At 35.8% G+C, this 26,080-nt stretch overlaps 1 protein-coding gene across 5 annotated transcripts in view; it reads right to left on the bottom strand.

Annotated features, from left to right (window-relative positions):
- Trpc6 (transient receptor potential cation channel subfamily C member 6) overlaps positions 1-26,080 on the bottom strand; it is a 174,243-nt gene that overhangs the window by 88,881 nt on the left and 59,282 nt on the right. For 2 of the 5 annotated variants that reach the window (XM_048795991.1, XM_048795992.1), the window contains exon 1: positions 24,659-25,324. The exons of 1 other annotated variant lie outside the window; for it this stretch is intronic. In XM_048795991.1, the coding sequence (XP_048651948.1) occupies positions 24,659-24,828 (170 nt within the window). In that variant the 5' untranslated portion in view covers positions 24,829-25,324. Of the gene's footprint in view, positions 1-24,658; positions 25,327-26,080 lie in introns of those variants that run through there. 2 more of the 5 variants (XM_048795994.1, XM_048795990.1) reach the window with 2 other exon arrangements.

The raw sequence follows: 26,080 nt of genomic DNA, 5'->3' as shown, positions 1-26,080 counted from the left end.
CTGCAAAACCTAGAAATACACTTCGCTTATTAGACAGTTTGATTTTTTAAAGTGTGTTATAAAATGAATTATTCATTGAAATTATGTGAGGATAATTAGCTACATATGGAAGGACAATTATTTACATCCTCAATGCATGTTATACTATATAACAAAAAATTCATATGTGAATAAAACATTTATTTTTTAATTTAGCTAAATAAATAACAAATCCAGGGAAATAGCAAAAAAAAAGACAATTAAATATTTATTCATTCTTGTATTGGTACTTACAAGATTTGACAAGCTAAAAAAGGCCATAGTGAAAGAAAAAATTTAAATGCTTATAATAAAATAATTTCAATAAAAATAGCAAAGAAAAAAATGTTATAGCCCTAAAAAATAAATAGGCAAATTTTATGAAAGTATAATTGATACAATATAAAATATAAATAATAAAAATAACTCATGGAAAAAATATTCAATCAATTAATTAATATTCAAATAAATGCAAGTCTGGATTACGAGTGTAGCCTAGTGGTAGAGTGCATATGCCCTGGGTCCAATCCCCAGCACTGCCAAAACATTAAAAAAAACACACACACACACATTAAAACCCAAATGAGCTTTATTTTTCAAACTAAATTAGCACCATAAAGAATGATATCAATTATATCATGAGCTTTGTAATGTTTTGAACAACCAATAAAAAAAAAAAATCAAAAAAAAGAATGATATCATTGAAAGTCCATAAAACTAAAGTAAAATTTGTATTCTCCCTTTTTTTTGCTGATGACAAAGAAATTGGAACATTTTTCAAAATAAAATTCATAACATAATCTAAGACCTATGAATATATTGTTTCTGTGCTTCAGGTTCTTGATCACTGGATGTGGTGCCACACTCTGTAATCCTAGCTACTTGGAAGGCTGAGGCAGGAGGATCACAAGTTCAAGGCCAGCCTGAGCAACTTAGCAAGACCTTGTCTCAAAATAAAAAATAGAAAGGGCTGGAGATGTACTTCCATTTAGAAGATCCTAGGTTAATCAACAGTACCGCAAAAAAAAAAAAGAAAAGAAATTGGCGTTGATCAATTTTAGTGTAAAGAAGAATGTTTTTTTAATGTAAGATTTTTTGCAAGACTATATATAAGAACAAAAATTTAGAGTTATCTTATATGTATGCAACAATAAGAGAACATTAATTATATAAAAATCAAGTCCTTAACTTTCTTGACAGAATAAAGGTGACTTAACATTATTATTATTATAAAGAATATATTTTGTACATATGAAAAAGGTATGATGTCAAATTTTAAAAGACAGATATGTGCTAGGACGTAAACAAAGCACATATATGGGCTATTACAAGAAGGTAATTGAGAAAAATATAATTTGATTTTTTAGAGTTAAAATGTTACTGATACTTTTTTCTTAATTTTGATTTATTTTAATGCTGCTATAAAATTTGTCAACTAATAATTTCCATAACTTTAAAACAGTGTAGTGTTCTTATTCAACAAAAACGATAAATAAAAATTGATTTCAAAAGCAAAATCTATATTTGTCACAAGCAATAATAACGACAAAAAATCAGCTAACAATATTTTTCTTTATATATGAACATTTCTTATTAAGTTATACATCATATAATTCAAGTAGGGATTAAAAAGTACATGGAACAGGGCTGGGGTTGTGGCTCAGGGGTACAGCACTTGCCTCGAACGTGTGAGGTACTGGGTTCAATCCTCAGCACCACATAAAAATAAGTAAGCAAAATAAAGGTATTATGTCCATTTACTACTAAAAAAATAATAAAAAGTATGTGGAACATACAGAACAGGAGGTATACAGGTCTCTACATTTAGGAAAAAATGTCATCCTATCAAATGCAATGCTTTTGAATATTCCACATGGATATATTTCTTTTTAAAAAATTTATTTATTTATTCTAAGTTGTCATACTTGACAGCAGAATGCCTTTCAATTCATAGTACACATATAGAGTACAGTTTTTCATTTTTATGTTTGTCCACAAAGTAGAGTCACACCACATGGATGTATTTAATTTTTGTTAAAAATAATACATGTGCTTCATTATACATTCATTGGGTTCATTTAATATTCTTGTGAGATAATAGATTATTCCTATATTTTATTATAATATCAAAAATTTGAACCATATGATTTAATAATGAAAAAATTTTAGTATTGCATTAACAAAAAGTTAAAGTAATCATTATCATTTTGAACTTAAAATTACAAATAAGCATTTAGGACAAAGTATTAAGTATCTATAGTCTAGTTTGCTTGGAGAAAATGTTTCTGTACATTAATAATCAGAAAATAGTTTCTCCATATAAAGGAATACTCTGAGTTCAACATACTTCTATAAATAAATAGTTCAATTGCAAATTTCCTGGAAATGAGTATTTAACATTTAATCAGTAAATGTAGCCAGTGAAACTACTAAATGAATTTAAAGGAATAAATGAATATCATAAATCGGCACTCAATAAGTACAACATATTTATTTACTTTTAATAAAGTATCATTTACTTAGTTTTCAGAAGAGTGTTGTTATGACTAAGAAGTATGTCAATTGTGTTTTATTTTTTATTTTTTTATATGTAGGTATTTTAATGAGGTCTTATAATGCCCTGAATTAAATAAGGAAATTTCAAGATTCTGTTGCTTTTATCTTAACTAAGTTTGAATTTTCTTAACCTTAACTAAATATTCAATTTTGGTTATTTATTCTTTTAATATTTCTTTTTAATTATAATTATTCAATCATATTGTTGCATACATTAATGAGCCTTGCTGTGAGGTTTCCATACAGCACATTTCCTGCTTTGATGGATGGGACCCACCCTTCCTACAAACCTCTCTTGTCCTCCCTTCTCTTTTCTCTCCCCAACACCTGTTGGCTCCCCTAATGATTCATCTTCTATTTTTAGGTCTTTTTGTTTGGTGTTTGCTTGTTTCCACATGTGAAAGAAAATATATTTATCTTTTTGTGACTGGCTAATTTTGCTTGACATGATAACCTCCAGTTCTAGCCATTTTGGGGCAAATGACATAATTTCATTCTTCTTTATAACTAAATAAAAGTCACAGTATATATAGACCAGATATTTTTTTATCCATTCATCAGTTGACAGGCATCTAGCTTGATTGTATATCTTGGCTACTGTGAATAGTGCCGCAATAACCATGAGTATGCAGGCATCTCTTGGACATTGATGTCATTTCCTTCAGATAAACTCCCAGGAGTGGTACAACTGGATCATATGGTTGTTCCATTTTTAGCTTTTTCAGGCACTTCCATACTGTTTCCCATAATAGCTATACTGATTTACATTCCTATCCACAATGTATAAGGGTTCCTTTTTCTCCACATTCTTACCAGTATTTTTTTTTTTTCAAACAGACATTCTGACTGGGGTCAGAGGAATCTAAATGGAGTTTTGATTTGCATTTCCCTGCAGTGCAACCTACTGTAAAGCACTAAAGAAAAAGCTGGATTTATGTCCAATCTAGGGTGATGATCTCAAGAAAAAATATTTTTATAAATAGTTTGGGAAAAAAGCCAAAATATATTGGATTTGACAACTTAAAGTAGTTTTTCTTTTCTTTAATAATCTCCTTTTTAAAAAAGATAAGTAATTTTACATATTCTCTGAGGAACTAGCATTTCGGGGGGAAAATAAAACTCTGACTTACCATTTCAAAACTAAGATAAATTTGTTTTCATTACTTCTTCATCTAGGCATAGGTTTGCAATTTTTACCTATAGTTCTAAATCATTTTAAAATCTTACCCCCAATAAATCACCTCTACCAATCAATGACTCAAAAACACTCCTAAAATTCCCAGATGGGTCTAGAGTTTCTACATATCTGTGTACAAAACAAAGTTTGCCCCTTGAGTCAACTGTATTTTCAAGTGTGCTTATACAACAAACAGCCTTGGAAGCTAGAATGTTCCCCTTCAGAGCATAGGACCAGCCATGGTTGTGGTGCATTACAAAAGATTTAGGTTCATTAAGATCAGAATTTTTCTCCTATAACACAAATCACTGTGAGGGCAGCTGCCATCTCATCCTTTTATATCTTCTTGTAGAAATTGGAGCTTGGGGAACCAATTCAAAAATGATAATATTACTATCATAAAATACTGTCTTTGACCCAGGAAGTGTGCATCTTCTAACAGCATTCAGGAAATAGTGACAGGCTATCTTGTACATTAACAAGTGAAAATCTCCGACCTTTATTGATCTTGACACCAATAAGATTGTATACTTTACTTGGAACTCATAAATTATTTTTATTTATTAAATTTTCAGGATCCAGAAGGTTATGATTTTCTTTAACTAAATGACATCAAAGCCATTCAATATACATTTTCTATTGTGCATCAGGTCATCTTTAGCTGTAAGAAACGAGGATGAAGAAAAGAAATCAACATAACCCATATTTGCAACACACATGACCTATATTTTTAAAAAATATTAACAGAGCCACATGAGGCAGATTTTTCTAATTATCCAAAATTTCTTGGCTCCAAATATTTTTGTCACTTTCTGTCTCAGTAGTCTACATGTCAAGAAACAAAATGGTCCAGGAAAAATTTGTACCAAACAATAAAGAGAAACCAAGGTGGTGAGTCAGAAACCAAGCATAGCTTTTGAGATTTCTTTTCTTCTCATCATTTCAGTTTGTTCATTTGTTACCCAGATCAAAAAGAGAACATTGGTTGATACTCCAACAACAAATTTGAAAAGAAATGTATTTCCCAGCTACCAGATTGCCTAATTTTAAATAAATCTATGTCTAATTAAGACAATAAATGTTTCAAACTCTGCATATTCTCTATTGGTATTGACTATACACCTTACCTTCATGGATGAGGCGGGGTCTAATTCTGGGTTTTGGGTAGAGTCTATAACAACAGTTGTATAAATGATATGGCATAAAAACGAATGATAGTGACAAACACTGCCAGACTTCATCTCAAGTGGTTTTTCTGTCTGAACTACCAGAAATAAAATGAACCAAGAAATCATTCTTTTCTCAATATAATGGGAAAGAAATATGTTATACTCAGCTCATGTGAAAAGAGAAGTTTCTTTTAAGTCTGAGTTTGCCGAAATTCAGGAAGTAGGATACTAATGGGAAGTGAGATAAGGGCTACAGGGTGAAGCAAAAAGAGAGAGTGTCAGTTCCTTCTTTTTCTGCCTGACTCAAAATCATGCACTGACCTAGTTCTGACTAGGGCAGTTGCTCTGGCCAGTGAAGGTTACCATTGGAACAGGCCTAATGTAGAAACCTAATGCCTTTCTGGGCTACACTCTTCCTTATAATCTATCCCTTATCTGCCTATCCTAATAACAACCTTTAAAAGAGAAAAAAATATATATATATTTTTTGCTTTTGTTTCTTCCTGACTAGTTTTCATGATCCTTTCTCTGAACCTTTAGCTATTTCAAACTGGATGAATAAATAAATAAAGATGACATCATAGGCTAAATCCAAATTTCTTGCTGCCTATAAATTCCTGTTACCTTTCCCTTCCATCAGATCAGATCCTCCTTGGTGCTGATGTTAGTCTACACCAAGTAAAATTAATCCTGTGCCTTTGAATGTTAGACCACTAATGAACACTTTAGAATCTGCCTAGATCCTCTTTTTACTAGTTTCCAGCTTCCATCCCCCTCAACCAGCTCATCTGTTGAGATTTCATTGTATACTGCACCGCATCATTATACAATATTCTACCACATATGTCTGAAAAAAAATCTCTGTTATTCACATTTCTTTTGGCTCTATAGTTAGTTTTAGAAGAGTAAGTGCACTCATGCATCATTCTCTCTGCAAAAAGTTACTTAAGATTTATCATGCTCCAGATATCAAACCAGCAATAGGGTACCTACAAAGTAATATGAGAGAATTGCTGGAAAGAATCATTTTTCATGCTCTGTACTAGATGCTATTGGTGAAGAAAATGTTCAAAGCATATGTATGTATAATGCATATGGATATGAGGACACTCTGAACTCTGCCTGATTCTAAGCTGAATTCATAGAGGTGACTTTTAAACTACGCGTGATTGGAAGTAAAGGAGTCTTATAAATAAAGAGAAAGGAGAAATCAATTCCAGATGGACAGAACACTATATGCAATGGAAATGACATGTAAGACAAAATATTGTATAGTGTGTCATTTCAATAGGAAAAAAAAATTGTTCCTTTTTATTTCTGCCTTTTTGTTAAGGGAACATTGGCAGAGAAGTTAGATGAAAATGTTGAAAATTTTTAGATTTGCATATATGCATTTTTAAAACTTTTGTTTGCATTTATGTTATACTTGGTATATTAACTGGGCATCTACAGCTTTTCCAAAGTTGAGCAAACAATTTAAAATTAACCCATTAAGAGAATAAACAGTAATCTGATTATGCTGGAATCCATAATGTTTCCCATTCCTACATGAATCTATGAATAAAACATATGTGGACTGGGATTATGGTGGTTTTCCTGGCTGTGATGAGAAACACTAACCTCTACAGTTCTGCTCAGTGCCCTGACCAGTTGCAGGTGCCCAGAAGAGGGCAATGAAAAGACATAGCTCCTCTATATCCCTTTCCATGCTTCACTCAGGGACTAAGGGAAAATAAAGAATAAAAATAAAAAACAATCAATCAACAAAATTATTTAACTAAAATTCAAGCTAAAAGTTAGTGAGAGTTATTATCTAAACTTCAAGCTGAGACAGATAGCAGCTGATCTCTCAGAACTGGATGCTTGCTCAATCAACCACAGCCCTTTCCCCACCCCAGCCTGATAGGTGTGGCCGTGTAGCTTCTTGACTCCCTCCCTTCCTGTCTTCCCTAAGCTCATTTTATTCTCTAAACCTCAGAGTCTTAAAACAAGCCACAACAATTCTACTCCATACATAGATTCAGGCTGTATTAATTTGTTTCTTGTTACTTAGATAATTTTCAGTGCTAAGACAATCTCTGAGTCTACACTCTTTGCTAGGCACTAGAGACACTGCCACAAACACGGGAGCTGCAGATTTTGGAGCTCATTCTCTAATTTTGTGAAATGTACACTCAGTAGATGATTATACAGCTAACTCCCTTTTTGGTGAAATCACCCTTTTTACCTATTCTTCAAAGGCAGGATGCTATAGCCATGGGGTCAACTGGTCATGGAACACATGGGGGCTCCATATTATTTCTTCCGTTCCAAATATTTTTTTTTTCAGCTTTGTCACGAGGCATCCTACTCTTTCACTACTCTGAAATGGACCTCCCTTCCATTCCACTTTTTTAAAGGCTTCCTTTTGGCTCCCCTAATTTCCTTTTCCTGTCTAGGAAGGGTCCTGTCTACTCGGTGTATTTGCTCATGAGTTAAGCTTGGTGAGTAGTTGGATTGATATCTTCTGCTGATGGCCATCAGCGAGTCATTGGCTTATCCCTGTCCTAGGATGAATACCCCTGACCATTTAGCATGACCTAGAGACACACAAAGTTATGGATAAACACATTATATCTTTTTGAAAGAAGGGATGGTAGAAAAATAATTTTATTTTCAGAAGAACATGGAAATATTATGGATTAAGATGCACACTTTTAATGTAAAAACTGTCAAAGAATATTTAAATTTCCAGTGGGCTGTACTAGATTTTTGTGAAAACCAGTCATTTTTTCCCCCGCAGTCAGGGTTATAAAATGTTGAGAATTTTATGCAAATAATTTTTTATTTACAAAACTTTGAGAAGCATAATACCAACTGTTCCCTAAGGAAAGGTTTTCCATGAAGATCACTATAGATTTTCAACAAAATAGATACTTTAATCCTTAATAATTATGACCTAACATCAGTGGTCCTCTTTCTTTTACAGGAAATTAGGACACTTTCTTGGTAAATTGAAAAGGATTTTATCACTGTGATGGTTTAAGACTTACTTCTCCATAAGCTTGAAAGCATCTACTATCAAGTCAATCTTTTTTACAGTTCATTTTTAAAGCAAGCCATCTTGTGAAAACATAACATCTGTCAGCCTAACAAAATAAAATAAAATAAAAATAAAATCTCTATGACACCAAGATGATAATATTTTTGCTATGGTTTGGATCAATGGAGTGGTAGGCTTTATTATGTTAGCATTTGAGTAAGCAAAATGTGTTCAACTTCTAATTAGAGTTTCATGGACATTGACCTGGACCTGTTCATTCTAACTCTGTATAAGTTATCAGTCTGGGAGTTACATTTGGTCTTTCATCATCTTAGGCCCTTTATTATTACATCCCATTAAAAAATCTTACTTTTTCTCTTAAAAAAAAAAAAAAGAAAGAAAAACCAGTGCATTTAGGAACACAAGCCTCTAGTGTGCCTCATGACAACAATTGACCAGAGCTAAGCGAAGATTGTCATTTAAAAAAAAAATGGTAACAGTTTTATTGACATATAATTAACATAGCATGAAATTCAGTCACTTTTAAAATACACAATTCAGTGGCTTTTAGTATACTTACATAGTTATTAATTGTCACCAGAGTATTAGAACTTTGTTATCACTCTAAAAAGAAAACCCATCCTCATTACCATCCAACATTGCCTTCACTGTTCAGCCCTAGGAAACCACCAATCTGCTTTTTTTCTATAAATTTCCCTACTCTACACATTTCATATCAATATCTAGTCTGGCTTTTTTGTAACTGTTTTCTTTTACTCAGCATAACATTTTCAAGGTTCATCCATGTTGTAGCAGATATCAGAGCTTAATTTCTTCTTATTGCTGAGTAATATCCTAATGTATGGATATACCATATATTTTATTTATTCATTTATCAGTTGATGGACTTTTGAGTTGTTTCCTTTTCTAGTTATTACTAATAATGCTGCTATGAACATGCATGTACAGCCTTTTATGTTTACATATGTTCTCCTTTCTCTAGGTGTTATGTTTATGAGTGGAATTGCTGGGTCATATGAGAACTCAGCTTAACTTTTGGAGGAGCTGCTAGTGTCAGTATATTTCCCAAAATGGCTGCAACATCTTACTTTCCACCAGCATTGTATGAAGGTTATAATTTCTCCACATCTGTGCCAAAACTTGTTTTTCAAAGCTGTCAATTTTAGGAAGGGCATCTTTTCAAAGTGTCTATGTCCCTAGCCCTCCTGCCTTTACACCAGACTTGCTTTATTTGTTTTTAGCACTTGCCCAGGCATTTGAGCTGGCAAGACGGATTCACTCATCCATCCTTCAATGCACAAGACATTTTTAGATAGTATAAGTGGCACACTGTTCTACAACTAACAAGCATAGTACTAAGCCCTACTTCCTGCCCTCAAATACCCAAAAGCCCCATAGAGCAAATGGGAAAATGAATCACTGTACTACAATGTGGTAAACACTACAAGGTAGATCTGCCCGGCACATTATGAGAACTTGGGAGAGAAACAACTTGAAGTGCAGAAGAAAGTTCAGGGAAGGATTCCCTAAGGGAGGAACTTGATAAAAAACAAGTTGAGGGTAATCTAGGCAGAGGAATAGTGGGAAAACATCACAGCAATCAGAAGCATTAGCCATTCATTGGCAGAGCACAATTATCAGAAAGAAGGTGAGGACAGTGATATTGGAGAGGGAAGGCAGAAGTCAGATTGCAGAACCAGTACACTGAGCTGTCCCACAACAGGGGCTCAGATTACATTTGATTGTTGCCAGTAAGTTAGTACACAGAAAGGAACATTTTAGTCTAGTATCATGTTTTTAGCATGAATATTTTTTATCAACTAGATTGGTGGAAAATCCTTCTAAATGAATTACACACATCTCTCCTGTCTTAAATTATCTTTGCAATGACCAATTTTCTTTTGATGACTCAAGGGTACTGTTATTATTATCAATACTTATAATAAGCTGCCAATAAAATATCAATACTATAAGTGTGTTTAAGGGTTATGAGACTTTGCCATCTATACTAATAATATTCTATTTGAGTAATCATCTTTTTTATACAAAGCTACTAGATAAGTTGACAGCAATGAAAATTAAGTCTTAAGTACTGTCTGTCTCCCTCTTCTCATTTGCTTTTTTCCAATATACTACAAGCTAAAAATAAAGAATAAAGTTCATGAGAAACAGTTTTTTATTTAGATTGGGATGAGCACTTGTTTTGTATACATGAGCTCCATATCAATTCTTTTTATTTAAAAATTTTATGCAGACTCTTGATTGCATTTGAGAACAGAGTTCTCATGCTTTTTATCCTTCTACTCTGCATGTGATCTCGCAGATCTCTAAAGGGAGGAAATCTCCCTTGGCATGAATGTAAATGGTATCAGCTGGGTTATGAACAAGTCCCACTACTCCCTCTTCTACTCAGGAAACATATGAGAAGTCATGTCAATATCAGAGGTATTATAGATAGAATCTGAAATGTATTGAAGACTTGCTCCCTAGATGGTGGCATTAGGGGAAGTGGTGGAAACATGAAGGTGGGACCCAGTTGGAGGAAGTAGGTAAGGAAGGCATGCCCCAGAAGAGGATCTCTTGTCCCCAGCTTCTTCCTTTCTTTCTCTCTCCTTCCCGGCCACCATAAGGTGAGCAGCTTTGTTCCACAATGTGCTCCCTGTCATGATGCTCTGCTGATAAACAATGGAACTGAGTGACCATGCCTAAAACCTCTGAAACCATGTGGTGAAATAAATCTTTCCTCCTCTAAGTTGATTTTTTTTTCACGTATTTTGCCACAGAGACATAAAGATGACTAACTCAAGAGGATTCTAAGGATAAACATAAATTTCCTAAACTTTATAATGTTAAAAAAGGAAAGAAAAACAATTGCACCATAAGTAGACAAAATATGCTCCCATTTTAAAATACACATATGTATATATGATGTATAAATACAAATATACAAAAGAGCATACAGAAAATACATACATATTACTTTACTTATATATATTTATACATACATATTAATTCATGTTTGTGTATAAATATAGAGATATTAAAGAATATACATAAAATGTTTTTTAAAAGTAAATTTTAAAAAGTTTGGATCTTTAATTCCTGTTAATCAATTGTCTGGGGCACACTTCACAAAAGCCCATTACAAAAAGATGGGGTGGGTGGCCTAGGGGAATAAAGTAAACCTTTGGTAAATTATATCCTATGATCCTAAAAATTCAGACCTGCCTTGATTTATGGTTGCTCTTAATTCTGACTTCTCTTTTTCCTCTAATCTTCCTTGAAATAGATAAAACAAGTTACAGAAGGAAAGAGAAGAGACATAATGATCCAGGCATGGTGACACACATTTATAATTCTAGCTACTCAGGAAGCTGAGGCAGGAAAATCACAAGTTTGAGGTCAACCAGGGCTATTTAACAAGACACTGTCTCAAAAATAAAATAGAAAGCACTAAGAATGTAGTTTGTCATCAGAGTCCTTGCCTAGCATACACAAGACCCTGGATTAAAACCCCAGCATTGAAATTTAAAAAAAAATGACAAAGGATTTAAAAATAAAGATTGCAACTGAAGAAAGAAAAAAATGCAAAGAGGATGCTAAGGGAAATCACACAATTTCAAGAGGTCTTGCAATAATTTAAGTGAGTAGCTATATATTTAGTATATGAATTTGGGAATTTGGGGCAGTCTCTAATTCAAAAAGCATATGACTTCATCCTTCATCCCAGAATATTTCCAGGGTAAATCCCTTTGCAAATTACATGTTTTTAAATTCTTCTTCTGTTCTCTTTTCTTTTTACTTATGCATATTCTCATAAATATGCCTATTTCTGAGAAACTCCAAATTCTAGAACACTAGAACACCTGACATAAATTTTGTCTCATAGATCTTCATATCAGAAATCCTACTTTGAATAATAAAATAACTTGATCCCTACTTACCTGTAGGTAGCCACCTTCTGCTGTCAGTTAAAGCCTAAAATACAAAAGGCCCTTATCTTTGTTTCTGACCTCTTTGAAACATGATATTGGAAGTATTAAAATTACCTTAATTAAGAAAGTACAAGTATTACAAATATATACTTTGGAGTCAAACTATTTGGTCTTGAATCTCAGCTCTGCCAATCAACTATATGACTTTTAAAAAGTTACTATATAAATATGAGCTTTCAGTTTCTAATCTGTAAAATGTAGATAACAAATAATAAATGAATCTCATATGTGTAAACTGCTTAGGTTAGTACCTGGCATATAATATGTCCTTTATTAGTGTTCCCTCTGCCAGAGATCTAAAAAACTTATCCATATAAAGGGGCTAGAATGGTACAGTCCCATTTGTTAACCTATAGCCACATGTAATAACTTTATAAAATTACAGTTACTAATATGGCATTATGTAAAAATGTGGATGTGTAACCGATGTGATTCTGCAATCTGTATTTGGGGTAAAAATGGGAGTTCATAACCCACTTGAATCTAATGTAAGATATATGATATGTCAAGAGTTTTGTAATGTTTTGAACAACCAATAAAAAAAAGAAAAAGAAAAAGTAATCACACCATTGGTTAGCTCTGAATCCCCCAAAAAAATAAATAAATAAAAATTAATAAATAAATAAATAATGCTATACATTCAGTTGCTGTGTTGCACTAGTCACATATTAAGGGCTCCCTACCAAATATGGAGGAGACAGAGAATACTTCCACCATTTAAGCAATAAGAACAATAAAGACCCAAGGAATGGAATACTTGAGTCAGGCAGCTATTAAAGTACTGAGTGAGGTTTACTCTGAACTATATGCTGCATGAACTCCTTGGAGTTTCTGATTCAGTATGTCCCGGTGGGACTCAATAATTTGGATTTTCCAACAAATTCCCAGGTGCTGTTGGAACACGGACTTTGAGAAACCCTGGTCTAGGCTGACAGTTCTTTATCTAGAGTACCCATACCTGGGGGGTGTACAAAGTCTTTGCAAGAGGTACAAGAACAAAGGGAAAGAAGAATAAAACCTTAAGGGTCAAAAACAATCAACAAAACAGTCAAATACTGACTCAGAAAATTTGAGAGCCATTGATTCTTCAGCAAGTAATTTTACCTTTCTGAATTTCTGTTTCCACATTTATAAGTGGAAGCAATTTACGTACCACTCAGGTTTCCTGTAAGAATCAAACAAGCTGGGGTTGTAGCTCAGTGGAAGAGCGGTTGCCTCTTCCACGTGAGGTACTGGGTTTTATCCTCAGCACCACATAGATAAATAAAATAAAGGTACTTTGTCCATCTATAACTAAAAATATCTTTTAAAAATCAAACAATTTAGAGTAAATAAAGCTAGGGACTGACATGGCGTTATCTATGGTTTCATGTCAGCTAGAGAATAAAGCCCAAGCCTCTTAAATTCTGGTTAGACCATAAAGGATGGCATTTGTCTTACAATCTTTCATGTCTCCTCTTCTCTGTCACTTACCCTAGCTCTAGCACACAGAACATCACATTTCATTGATTCTAAGCCACATATTTTTATATTTTAACTTCCTAGGAAGACAATATGTTTTATCATCTAAGCCTCCTTGTAATCCTTGTCAGTCAGCTGTCAAATCATTACCATGACATAGTTTTTATAATGGGTACATTTACAAAGATTAAAGAAAATGGCATCCGAAGTTTCAGAATAGATGACAGTGGCTTGAAAATAAAAACTGGAAATAGTAGTGAAGCATTGCTTTGAAGCATAAGAAAAAACTACATGTGTGAGTATGTATGTGTGTGTTGGGGACGGCAGGGAGTACATAAGAAACAATGGTGAATTGGATTTGTTTAGAAGCATTCTGGAACTGTTAGTCAGAATAAGCTAGCTCCATATACTTATAAAGTCAGTTTAATTGCCTAACACCAAAAAAAAAAAAAAAGGTTTTGGTCTATTATGGGTTCTTTGAATTCTTTAAAGAAATGTATCCTCACCAGCTGGATGTGGTGGTGCACACCTGTAATCCCAGCGACTCTAGATGCTAAGGCAGGAAGACCACAAGTTCAAAGCCAACCTCAGTAACTTAGCAAATCCCTAAGCAACTCAGTGAGACCCTGTTTTTAAATAAAATACAAAAAAAAGGGCTCAGGGTTAAGTCCTCTGGGTTCAATCCCTAGTACAAAAGGGAGAAGAAGAAGAGGAGGAGGAGGAGGAGCCAAAAAAAAGAAAGAAATTCATCATCACCAGTGTTTTGTTTGTCACAGAGGAATACATCATCACCAGTATCCGTTTTTCCCACAGTGTGTGGTAAAACCTGAGCAGTGAAGATTCCAAGATGAAAAATGACTCAAAAGAGAACACCTTTGAATGTAGAGGAGTTGAGTAACACTGTGACGAATTTATTTTGTTTATATTTTCTTTTTATATGTTTAGGAGTATTATATGTATATATGTATAAATACACACATATATGACCCAGATCTATATCTAATTTAATATAAAGAGCCATTTTGGTAGACATAAAATAATAACCTTAAATATAGTTTAATGGATAATAACCCCCAAGTTTTCTCCTTCTTCTTGTGTGTGTGTGTATGAGCTTGTTTCTTGAAGGTCCATAAAATATCATGATGGCTATTTACAACTAATCAAAACTTAGATTTGATGAAATAATGTGTTCATAGTTTTCAAACATAGTGCCTAGTACATTAAAGGAACCTAAGCAAATGTTTGTTGAAAATAAATTAATGAATCCTTCAGGATGGAATAACGGAATAGTATCTGGCCCTGAATACCTCTCCAAGGAAAGGGATACTGCACAAACCATTCCTCTAGGTAAATATGGGAACTCTAGCACCACCCAAATATCAGCTTTCCTTAAGCAACCCCTGCCACCATCCAATTTACTCAGTCCAAAATTCTGTTCCAAGAAGGTTAACATAGTAATAACAAAAATGAGTTTTACCAGTAAGTTCAACACCGTGTAACACTGAGAGACAACTTACCCTGCTATTTCTGTGGGTTTTTTTATTTCTTGTCAGTAAAATTAAGGTATAAAAGTACATATCTCATAGGTTTTTTATAAGGATTAAATAAGCCAACTTTAGAAATCTTGCCATTTTCAATTCTTATTTTAATTCTCTCAAGACAATTTTGCTAGCTATTCCCATGAAAAAGACTCTTTTTGGTTTTGTGTGAGGGATCTGAGCTGACCCACATGTCAGGACAACTCTCCCTGTGCTGGAAACCAGAGCTGCTGTCCCTGGAACATGAACCCTGCCATGAACAGGCATCAACGGCAACATGACTACCCATGTATATCTAGGGATATATACCTCCAGATAAATACCACACTGTGGGAGGCTGCCATGTCATGTGACCAGCGTTTTTCTCTCCTGATGGGTTTGAGGCACTGTCGGCATCCCAGATGATCTGGCTACTTTTAAGTGGCTGTAGACGGTAGCCCCAATATTGAGAGTAGTAAAAATGCAGCCAAATGCTTCTTCATGCGTGGGCATGCCTTCCTGCAGCCCTATGGGTCGAGCTATGCTCACCTGTTCCTATGTGATAATACCCCCTTGCCCTGTTTGGGATAGAATGTTCCATGGAAACGCCCTTTGTGTGTCCCCTTCTCTTGCTCTGCCTTTGGGTGTGACCTTCCTAGATGTCAGTCAACCTGCTTACAGCAGACATCATGAAGCTAGACTCAGCCCCTTGAAACCTGACCCCTTGCCTCAGTTGAATGGCTTCTCCTCAATAAAAGGGGTCAGCATGTGCTCCCTCTCTCTTTGTGCGGATCCTTAAGGTCAGAGGAGCAGTCACAGCATCCCCAAAGAAAATGTATCTCTGTCTCTTGTGTGGTTATTTTGCATGGCCCAGTTCCCCTGGAGTGACCCTGAGTGTTTTAGAATGCAATACCACACAAAGTTCTTTTTAAAACCATGCAAATACTACAATGAAACCTTCAGTCTCATACTATCTTTTGAGTCCGTTTCTCCTAATACGACCTGCATTATAGCATAGAAGCATTTTCATCCACATGACAGAAATGAAGAGTAAAAGAAAGCTTTGGCTTTGATAATCTTTAAAGAGCCATGGTCAGTTTGTGGATCTTTGGTAAAATGTTTAGGATACTCATTATTGTTTTGGTGAGGGATTTTTTAAAATATTTTTTAATTGTCAATGGACCTTTATTTTATTTATTTATATATGATGCTGAGAATCAAACCCAGTGCCTCACAAATACTAGGCCAGCACTCTTCCACTGAGCTACAAACCCAGCCTGTCATAATTGGTTTTTGGTGACAAAGCCTGGCAATTTTTCAAACCCTTCTTTCACTGTTTATTGAGATAAATGATGAAACAGAATCTTTTGTTCCTTTCTATTTTTGCCAACTACTAGCTGTGTAACATTGAGAGACAAGTTACCCTGCTATTTCTGTGACTTTTTTATTGCTTGTCAGAAAAATTAGGGTATAAAAGTACATATCTCATAGGTTTTTTAATAAGGATTAAATGAATGAATATCTATAAAGTACTTAGAGAAGGCCTAGAACATAGAAGCCCCCAACAAATCTATTTTTGTTATGACTGAACACAATCATATAAGGCCAACAGAGCTATATAAATAAACAGATTAATGAACTAATGAAAGAAGTAGAATAACCTTCAAAGATGTTTAAGCTTTCAATAAAAGACAAAATGAGGATTAAACACTCTCAGTACTGCTATTCATAACTTTTTTTCTGGTATCCTCCCCCCACCCAGAGTATAATGCAGACATAATGAGCACAGCATAGGGACCTCAGAACAGTGTATCAGGGCCAATGGGTGGTTTCCCAAATATCTGCGGGAAGAGAGAGGAGGAAGGAATAATTGTGTACTTTCTAAGAGCACAACCCACCTGTATCTAGCAGTGCCTGGTAATAGCATGATCATATGGAATGCTGAGAGGGTAGGGGATCCTGTACAAACTTCCAGGCCTCTGTGTATGCCGAACAGTCTGCATTGAGATGGTTTTTCCAACTTGACAACAATTTACCAGCTATGTAACCTGCATATTGCCTAACATCTATAAATTTTAACACTGTTATTTATAAAGTGGACATTACAAAATAGGAAAGTGGCTGCTCTCAAGAGCAAATTATGTTTGTATGACAACTAGAAAAGGACCGCTACAGAGTGGATATTCAAAAAATGTTAGTTGCCCCGAATACATGTAAATATTTTAGATTAGTTCTCTACAGAAACAGCAACTTACGTTGAACTGTGTACAATTCTAGCTAACATTATTTCTCTGCTTTGTTGGCGCTGACTTAGCTGAATTGGTAGAGAACAGTTATGCTATAACCATGCAAGTTGTTTGGGTATCTGTAACACTGATTTTAATATGCTGCTCCACAGGGCATTCTGTAAGGAATGTGATTCAGTCAATCCCAATGTCTTAAAGAGTCTTGAGCAGCATACCAAATTTTAGATGCCAAAGTTTAATTGAAATTTGGCATATAGATGAGCATTTCTTCATACACTGAAAGCTAGCAGAAGATTCTAAAACAAAGAGCAATCACAAGTGGTAATTTTATCCAACTGGATCCAATTACATTTAGCATTTTTTATGAAAGGGAGGAAAAGAAGAATGGACTCAAGAAAATGTTTTCCTTTTATGATTTTTGCTCTCTAAAAGATGAATTGCCTTATGAAGTTACTTCTTATAACTCAGGGAACATAGCTGTCTAAAGAAAAAAATTATGCAATGTCTTCTTAGAGATAAACAAACATTCTGCTACAGAATAAATGTGAGCATTTAAGCACATCTGGCAATCACTCGACAACCTACAATGTTGGCACCCTAAAAATATGTGTCATGCCATCATTTGTCTCCAGTGGACATGATTGCTTCAAGTCAGGGAAGGTCTAGAAACAAAATGGGTGGTTTCTATCATGTAGAACACAGACCTCCAAGAGAGTCAATTATAAGAGAACCACCATTAATCCAAGTGGCTGGGGGAGATGTTGATTCCTAAATGAAGAATGAAAATCAAAGCATTTTTATCAAAGGCAGTTTTTACATTTGTTTTTCTACTAAGAAGCAGCTTCCAAAATGCAAACCTTTAACCTTGAAATAATGTTTACACTTTCTAATTTTAAGTGTCTGAATTTGGGGTATTATCAATTTTCCTATGTATAATCTGAATTTTAATTCATCAATTGAGTTTTTTTTAATTTTGAGAATTGTATTTTTCCAGTGATAGATGCCGCATTTATCTGGGCCAAAGGCCAGGTCTTGACTTTAGGGTTATATAAATTATTTCAAAGGACATAATGGATATTGAGACTTTCATTGAATTCTAAACTACTACATATGTATTACAATCATGGTATTATGATTTTTGATTGATTTTATTTATCATTTGATGACTATATCTTGTAAGAAAATGAGCACTTTTCTTTTATTTGGAAATCCTCTATACTGCTGCTGGGCTGTCATGCTCTGATGTAACTATACCTTTAGGGTCAGCAAGCAAAACCACACATCTGTGGTTAAGTGGGCTCTTTGCTTCAATGAATGAACACAAAGGAAAGAAGGAAACCCTAAAGTAAGAAACAGAGTTTGAAAGAGATCTCACATTGAAGACAAAAGGGGAAAAGGTACTTCTCCTTTATCTGCATTAGTATTATGGAGGGATAAATCCACTGAGGATGGTCTGAGGAGATGAGGCAGGAATGGGGATAGACCAGCATCAGTTCTTTTTAAGAGGCTTCAAGACTCCAAAATGAGATAGAAGAGCAGATATAGCCAGCCATGAGTTTTTCCCATCTACTTCCTTTGAGTATCCCTGCATAGGTAGCAGGTCCTGGTGAAGAAGATACAGGTTCATCTTAGGAGTGCACAGGAGACTTCAAGGGATGAGCCCAGAACTACAGTGCTAAAAGGTGGCATGTTGGTGGCAATAGTAAGACTGATAGAAAGATTCCCCAGAAGAAAACAAATTGTAGTGACTGGCAGCTGGAATATAAGAATATGTCTTTCTGTGTGGACAATCTTCCTTGCACCTGAGAGGAACCAGATGTAACTCTTTTAAAGAAGCTAGCACCACTTTATTCTTTATTAGAACAAATATTGAGAAGGAGTAACATATCTCTGCTGAGGTACAAATCAACTGAAACCTTCTCTTTGCTATGTTTGGTAAGTACAGGGGATGAAGGACGCCTCCACCTCTGGAGGTTTACATTCTATTGTGATGGGGCTAGATATGCAAACAAACAAATATAAAAAATGTGAAACAGATGTTTTATAAAACATAATTACCAAAAAAGTAAGAGAGATAAAAAGTATAAAATAATTTAATATGATTCATAGGTCTGAGGCCACACTCAAACTTCAACCTTAAACTTTCTTAAGAGAACAGTGTGCTCTCTCAGCAATTAACGTCAGAAAAAAAATTTTAACCTACAGTTTGAATTTTTCATTCCCTTATTTAATACATAAATGTGTTCAAGTCTGAGTTTATTTTGCTTGGAATAAAGAAGGCTGTGTTTTGTGAATTTTATTCACCGGTGGTTTCTAATATTAGGTTACTGTATCTCTCCTAAATCAGAACTTTGAAATCTGGGTCCAAAGGTCTATAAATGGATTTCAGGTTATCCAAAAGCCCCTGAAGTCAATAAAAATTTTAAAAGATCCATGACATATTTAAAAAAAAAAAACATTGTTTGTTTTCGTCATGTGAAATAGAGGATTGAGTTAGGTTCTGGGTTTCTCTTAAGACTGTGATTCAGTGATGTGACCCTGTAAAGTTGTTTGTCCACATCCACATTTAAAGCAACCCTATCAGCCTGGAACACTGATTTTGCATACAATTCTACATCAATAAATAATGCTTTCTATGCAAAAGAAAAACCATAGTTCTTGAAAGCTACGCATGATATAATCTGTATATCAAAATACATGTGAGTGTATTTCCATTTTAAATATTTTAAATTTTAAAACTCACTCCTCCAAGTCCCTGTGTTTTGGTTAATTTTTAATATTTCCTTTCATCTTCGTTGGATGTTCTGAAATTTAAATTATATGTTTAAATGGTTTATTTTTATGTATACACTAATATTGTACTTTATGAACATGAGAATTTATCATTTCTAGAAAATCACCCATTATCTATTCAAATGATACATTTCCCCCATTCTTCTTTTGGAACCCCTACTTCCAATTTCATGACTCTTAACAATATTTATATCTTCCATTTCTTTATGTCTCTGCATTTTTCACAGTATCATCAGTTATGCTATGTCTAATCTGCATTTTAATCTTTCCATTGAGTTTTTTCCCTACTTTAAGAATTATATTTTTCATTTATAAATGTTCTCTTTGTCTATTTTTAAGGCAACTCTTTTTCTTAGGCTTTTACATTTTTTATATTGTCAGCATTTTTATACATATTTATTTTATATTCCCTTTCATGTTGTTACATTATCTCAAGTCGCTAAGGATCCAACAGTGATGTTACACCTTATGTTGACACACATGGATTGTATTGTCCACTGACTCTCTGTGGATTGTTTCCTTGTGTTTCATCATTGATTACAGTGAATGTATCTTCAGCAGGGCTTGTTTTATTCATGAAAATTCTAAGCCATCTACATGGTTGGGACGATTCTTTCATCATGCTTTGTGTTTTACTCTTCTAGGAGTCCCAAGGGTAGTTTTTAGTTTGAGGTTTTCTAGGTCTAGTTAAAAATGAAATAAAATAAAACCTCACATGGCATGTGCATATAAACCCTAAAACAAAATTCTCCAGGGAAGATTTTTTTTTTCTTCTTACTGGTAGTTTCTTGATCTCACTCTGTGCTGGTGGGCATAATTTTCTAGCCTAACTCTTCAATAGAATATGGTTCTAGTTTTATGCAAGCAATGTCTCAGTACCAGCTCTCTGCTCCATTTGAAAACAAGGCCTTACCTTTTTTTTTTTTTTTTTGTCTCATATGGATATAAGACTCCAAGTGCCTTAGTCACTGAGGCCTCTTACTTCCCAGACTGGCCACAGCATTACTTCACAATCTACACTCTGGATTTTAACTGTTTTGTTCCTGTACATGGTACTCCCTTTAGTTTTTGAAAATTAAGCAAAGTTTTTAAATCATTTAAAATATTTTATCCAGAAACACCAGTATTTCTTGGTGTTTATAATCACAAGTTTTTTTAATTATCTTAGTCTACTATATTGCCAGACCTTTAATTTACTGCTTAATTTTTCAAAATTAATCAATTAGTTCTTCCCAAGTAAAAGTTCAGTCGGACTGTTTCATTTCTTCTTCTCTTAGAAGTCCTTAGTGGATATGTCTGAGATTTTTTATCATGTTCAGAAGTAATAGTCTAGAGATATATTTTTTAAATTTTAAATAAAGGAACTCTGATATACCTCCTGGGACTTTAGCAGGACTTGAACCTTTCCTGATAATCATCATTTTAAAATTGATTATAATAGAGTATATTTCTAACTGAAAGTTGGAATAAAAGAACATGAGAAATTCTTCTTCTAAGCATCATTTCAAAATGTTATTTTATCCTATTCAGACCTGAGATTATGTAATTACTCTCAAACAAGACAATTTACTACAATTTTCAGTAGAAAAACCCCAAAAATGTTAAAATCTTCCTACAGAAGTGAACTGTGAAACAATATTTTAACAAGAGTCACAGTATTTATGCCACAGAAATGACAGTTTACAATGATTTGAATCTTCTAAGGGAAAACCTCCATGACTTGAGAAAACAGTCATACCGTATCCAAAGTACACTGGTGATTGCCACTATTACAAATAATATGCACAATTGCCTAAATCACAAGCTAAATACGTATGGGAGAGTTTATTTATACTTTTTACCAGAAGAAAGGAATTTTCTTTAACTTTTTCTCATGCATCATAGATTGTAGTCTATTGGTTAAAAGTTTTTAGTTATTTGATTATTCACCTGAAAAATAAAATAAAATTCTGATCGAAGAAAACAGTTGATGAAAGGTATCTATAGAAACTTTGGGTAATAATAGATTCAGACAACACCGAGTTCTAATTCTGGAACATGGTTCACACTTAAATGTATTATAGTACATTAAACATGACACAGAGAGTACCATGAGTTGAACTGAAGCACTTTAAAATATTTCCATTCATCCCTCTATCAGTTCTATTCTTTTAAGGATAGTGTGGGATTCCTGAACTAAAGGAGAGAAATGGTAGACAATTATATATATATATTTCAATTAAGCAGTAAGCCACATTTGAAGAAATCATGGGGGAAAGTTTTCAGGACAACTTGGAATTAATTATATAGTCTCACTGCTGACCTACAACCACAAGTTTTTAAAATCAAATCATTCTTTCCCACAGACACAGAAACAAGTGACAATAGAGATTATAAAATAAAAAAGAAAAGGTTCTGTTCATGAGATAATCTACTTTTTATGAAAGAAGAAAAGACAGGAAGGAAGGAAGGAAGGAAGGAAGGAAGGAAGGAAGGAAGGAAGGACCGACCAACAGTGTTAAGTCATTGAGTTAACCCAACAAGTAATGTTACCAAGCATACAACACTGAGGCTTAGTAGAACTCAATTTCAACCCAATTTTAAAAGTTCATCTATGTTTTAGAAATATATTTTCAAAGCAAAAAGAGCTGCATTCCTAATATACAAGATTTGTTTTTCTATTATTTTTTTCTTGGTATGTATCTTCTTGCCATTTAGAATGTAATCCATGGATATTAGCCTGCTGTCACCTGAACAATTGTTAGAAAGGCACAATTTCTGATGCAGAGATTCAGAATCTGCATTTAAACAAAATCTCCAGATAATTCTTATGTCCATTAAGGTTCAAAAATTCTATATGATGAGTTTAGAAATATTTTCTAACTTAACACCAAGTATAAATTTTGTTTTGGGGATGATGAAAATGTCCTGGAATTAGATATTGGTGATGATTCCCACACTTAATGGGATGAATTAAACAAAACTGAACTGTTCTATTTAAAATGGGTGAATTCTTCGCTATGTGACTTTTATCTTTTTAAAAAGGAAAAAAAAGGATAAATTGTAGTAAAGGCTTACAACTCTACAGCACATGGATGAATGAAACCAGTTCCAACTATTTTCTTTCATCTTGGAGAAAAATTAGAGGTCCCGTCTCCTGGGGTTCAGTTCGTACTGCACAAGGGACTCACAGCTGGCTTTGACTCTGGCATCACTGACCAGCGCTGAAAGGTATGCCCATCCACCGCAAGGGTCTGCCAGGAGACCATCGGGCTGAAAGGTCCCTCCAACCTAGAGCTATTTACAGAGGTGAGAACCGCTTTTCTTTCTTTTTCTTTTTTTTTTTGTGTGTGTATGAATACTGTTTATTTATTTGGAGGAATAGATATTAAAATATTAACTAAGTTTAAATTCTGAGAAAAGGGAGATTGAATGTAATGTGAAAAAGATAATGATTCTTTAAAGTTCTCTATATACTTTGAAATTTCCTCACTAATCACCTGTAAAGTATTATTTATTTATTTATTTTTATTAGTTGCTCATGACAATACAATGATCTTGGGATAAGAAGGGCAGCAGAATAAAATAGACACTAGTATTGCTGTACGTATATACGTGTCTGTATAACCAATGTGATTCTGCAACCTGTACACTAGGAAAAGGAGAAATTATACCCCATTTGATTCAAATGTATGAGAACCGCTTTTCTCAGGAAACAGCTTGTGGATGGATGTGACAGGTCAGGAAATTGACCTAACCAATACATCAAAGGGGCAAAGAGGCAGAAATGCTGTCTGCCAGCTGCATGCGTGGTCAGTCACATAGCCTGTGGGAAAGTGAGGACTTCTCTTGTCCTCCATTCCACCCTCTGCCCGCCCACAACCCCTCCCTCCCCAAAGTTTAGATACTTAAAGGTTTGCAGTTACTCAGAGGCCACTATAAAGGACCCTAATGTCCTCCCTCCTACATTTCGGGGGTCTCTGTATCCGCACTCTTAACAGACTCATCTCCTCTGATGTCCTCGGTAAAAGCTTCGCACCGCCAATGCAAAAGCCCTATGTGGTTCTATTTCCCTGGCTTAACCCCAACGCCCAGAATGGGCAGGAGGATGTCTGGGGGCTAAAAGGCAGGTCTACCCTTTACACTCACACTTCCGAACTTTCTGGCTGGCTGATTGCCCCAAAGATGTGTGCACCGCCAGAAGGGCTGAGACGCACAACTTGGGAGAGCGCCCGCGCTGGGGTTCTGGAGTTCCCCTGCACACATCAAGGCAGCTCCAAGGACCCTTAGAGTCTAGTCACTTCTCCCACATAGACTGTCACAGGGGCCCCCAGCACAGTTGAATCAGCCCCCTATTCAATCATGCCTGTTGCGCAGCAATACTGAATCTGTTGGGGGCGCAAAGTTACCCACGGTGAAGAAATTGACCAGCTACCTGATCACCTGTAATGCGGTTGGTACTCTGTGGTATCATCTTCTGGGCAAACAGACCCCTACGTGCTCACCAAGACCAAACCCAGAGCCGCCTTTACCACTCTACTCGCTGAGGTCCCAGCCCTGGCTCGCGCGGAGCTACAGTCACCAGTCCTTAGAGGCACACACGCGAGTTCAAGCGCGCGCGCCGACCTGGCTCTTACACCCCTTTGAGCGTACAGCCTCCGGCGGTGCACCCAGAGCCCGCCCCGCCTGGCTACCCGCACTTACAAGCAGGGGTAGTAGCCGTAGGGAGGCAGCGGGAGCTGCGGGCAGTCATCATCTCCCAGTTCCGAGTCCATGAGCAGATAGTCCTGGCTTTCGTTGCGCCGCGCGCCGGCTCCGGCAGCCGCCGAAGGAGAGCCGCCCCGCCGGGGCACGAAGGCAGGGTTCTGGTTCATGGCAAAAACGCTCCACTGGCCTGGGCCCTGTTATTGGAGGAGGGGTCCGCAGTTCCAACAGGAACCTGGTACCTTGAGGCCCCTTTAACTGCCGAACTGGTCCGGGACAAACCGATGCCTAGGGGACGAGGATGAGGCAGGGGATGCAAACGCCTAGCAGTCTGGGCTCCGCGCGGAGGAGAAGTCACTGGTGAGGGGGGCGCAAAGGGGACCTTGAAGTGAGCTCTCTGGCTAAGCGGACCTCACTGGGAGGCGGCCAGGGCTCCGGGACAGAGTGCACAGGAGGGGCCGAGGGTGGCTACGGAGCCTGAGAACCAAGAGCAAGAGAAACCAAGCTGAAGTTACTATGTCAACCGCGAGTCTCCAGCCCTCGGCTCCCGCCTTCTTCCCCCGCATCCTCCGTCATGATCCCCACCTTTAAAGGGATCAGAAGGACGTTCTAGAAAGCAGTCAAAGCCGGTCCTGCAACCACAACTTCCAGGGTCTGAATAAACCTAAACTAGGCGGAGCCAGACAAGCGCTCTGGGGGAGGGGGTACTGCTGCCAGAGTCTGCTTATTTAGTAACAACACCGACTGAGGACTTTCTAGGAAGCTTCCCCTAAGTAATACTCGATTTAGAAACAAAGGACCAGTTTTATAAAAAAGGTCATGGAGTCTCCCCTTCCTCCATATTGCCTTCATTTTCTTAGGGCATTTTTGCTCCTACTCCCAATCCCCGAAGTTACTAAGACTCTACTCTAAAATGAACAACTCTCTATATTCCCGACGCCAGATGTTCCCAGTTTCTGAGCAAACCAATAAAAATAGGAAAAGCATTTTCTTGCATCCTTGGGAGAAGAATCCTTCCATCACTGTGAATGATGGAATTCTTCTCGGGCAGCTGTTTCTCATATTTCAAAACCATTTTAAGTCATAGTTTAAAATTCCCATAATCTGCATATATGTGAGAAGTTCTCATTATGAATGAATCAGTGTCCACAGTAGTGAAAAACAGGGTCAATCAATTAGGAATCCATTCATTTATTCACTAATATTTAATGAAAACCAACTGTGTGCCCAGCACTGTTCTAGGATTCAGAAATAATAAAGACACCTGTCTGTGTTCACAGAGATTTCATGGGGGGGGGGGGCAGGGAGAGGGAAGGAGGGAGGGAGAGGGAAGGAGGGAGGGAGGGGAGGGGGGGGCAGAGAGAGAGAGAGAGAGGAGAGAGAGTGATTTATATGTGATATATAGAGATAGACAGATGATTA

The sequence above is a fragment of the Marmota marmota genome, unplaced genomic scaffold (genome assembly GCF_001458135.2).
Source record: "Marmota marmota marmota unplaced genomic scaffold, marMar, whole genome shotgun sequence".
Taxonomy (NCBI): domain Eukaryota; kingdom Metazoa; phylum Chordata; class Mammalia; order Rodentia; family Sciuridae; genus Marmota; species Marmota marmota.
Note: the sequence above shows the minus strand (reverse complement) of the source record. Positions and strands in the feature narration are given on the sequence as shown.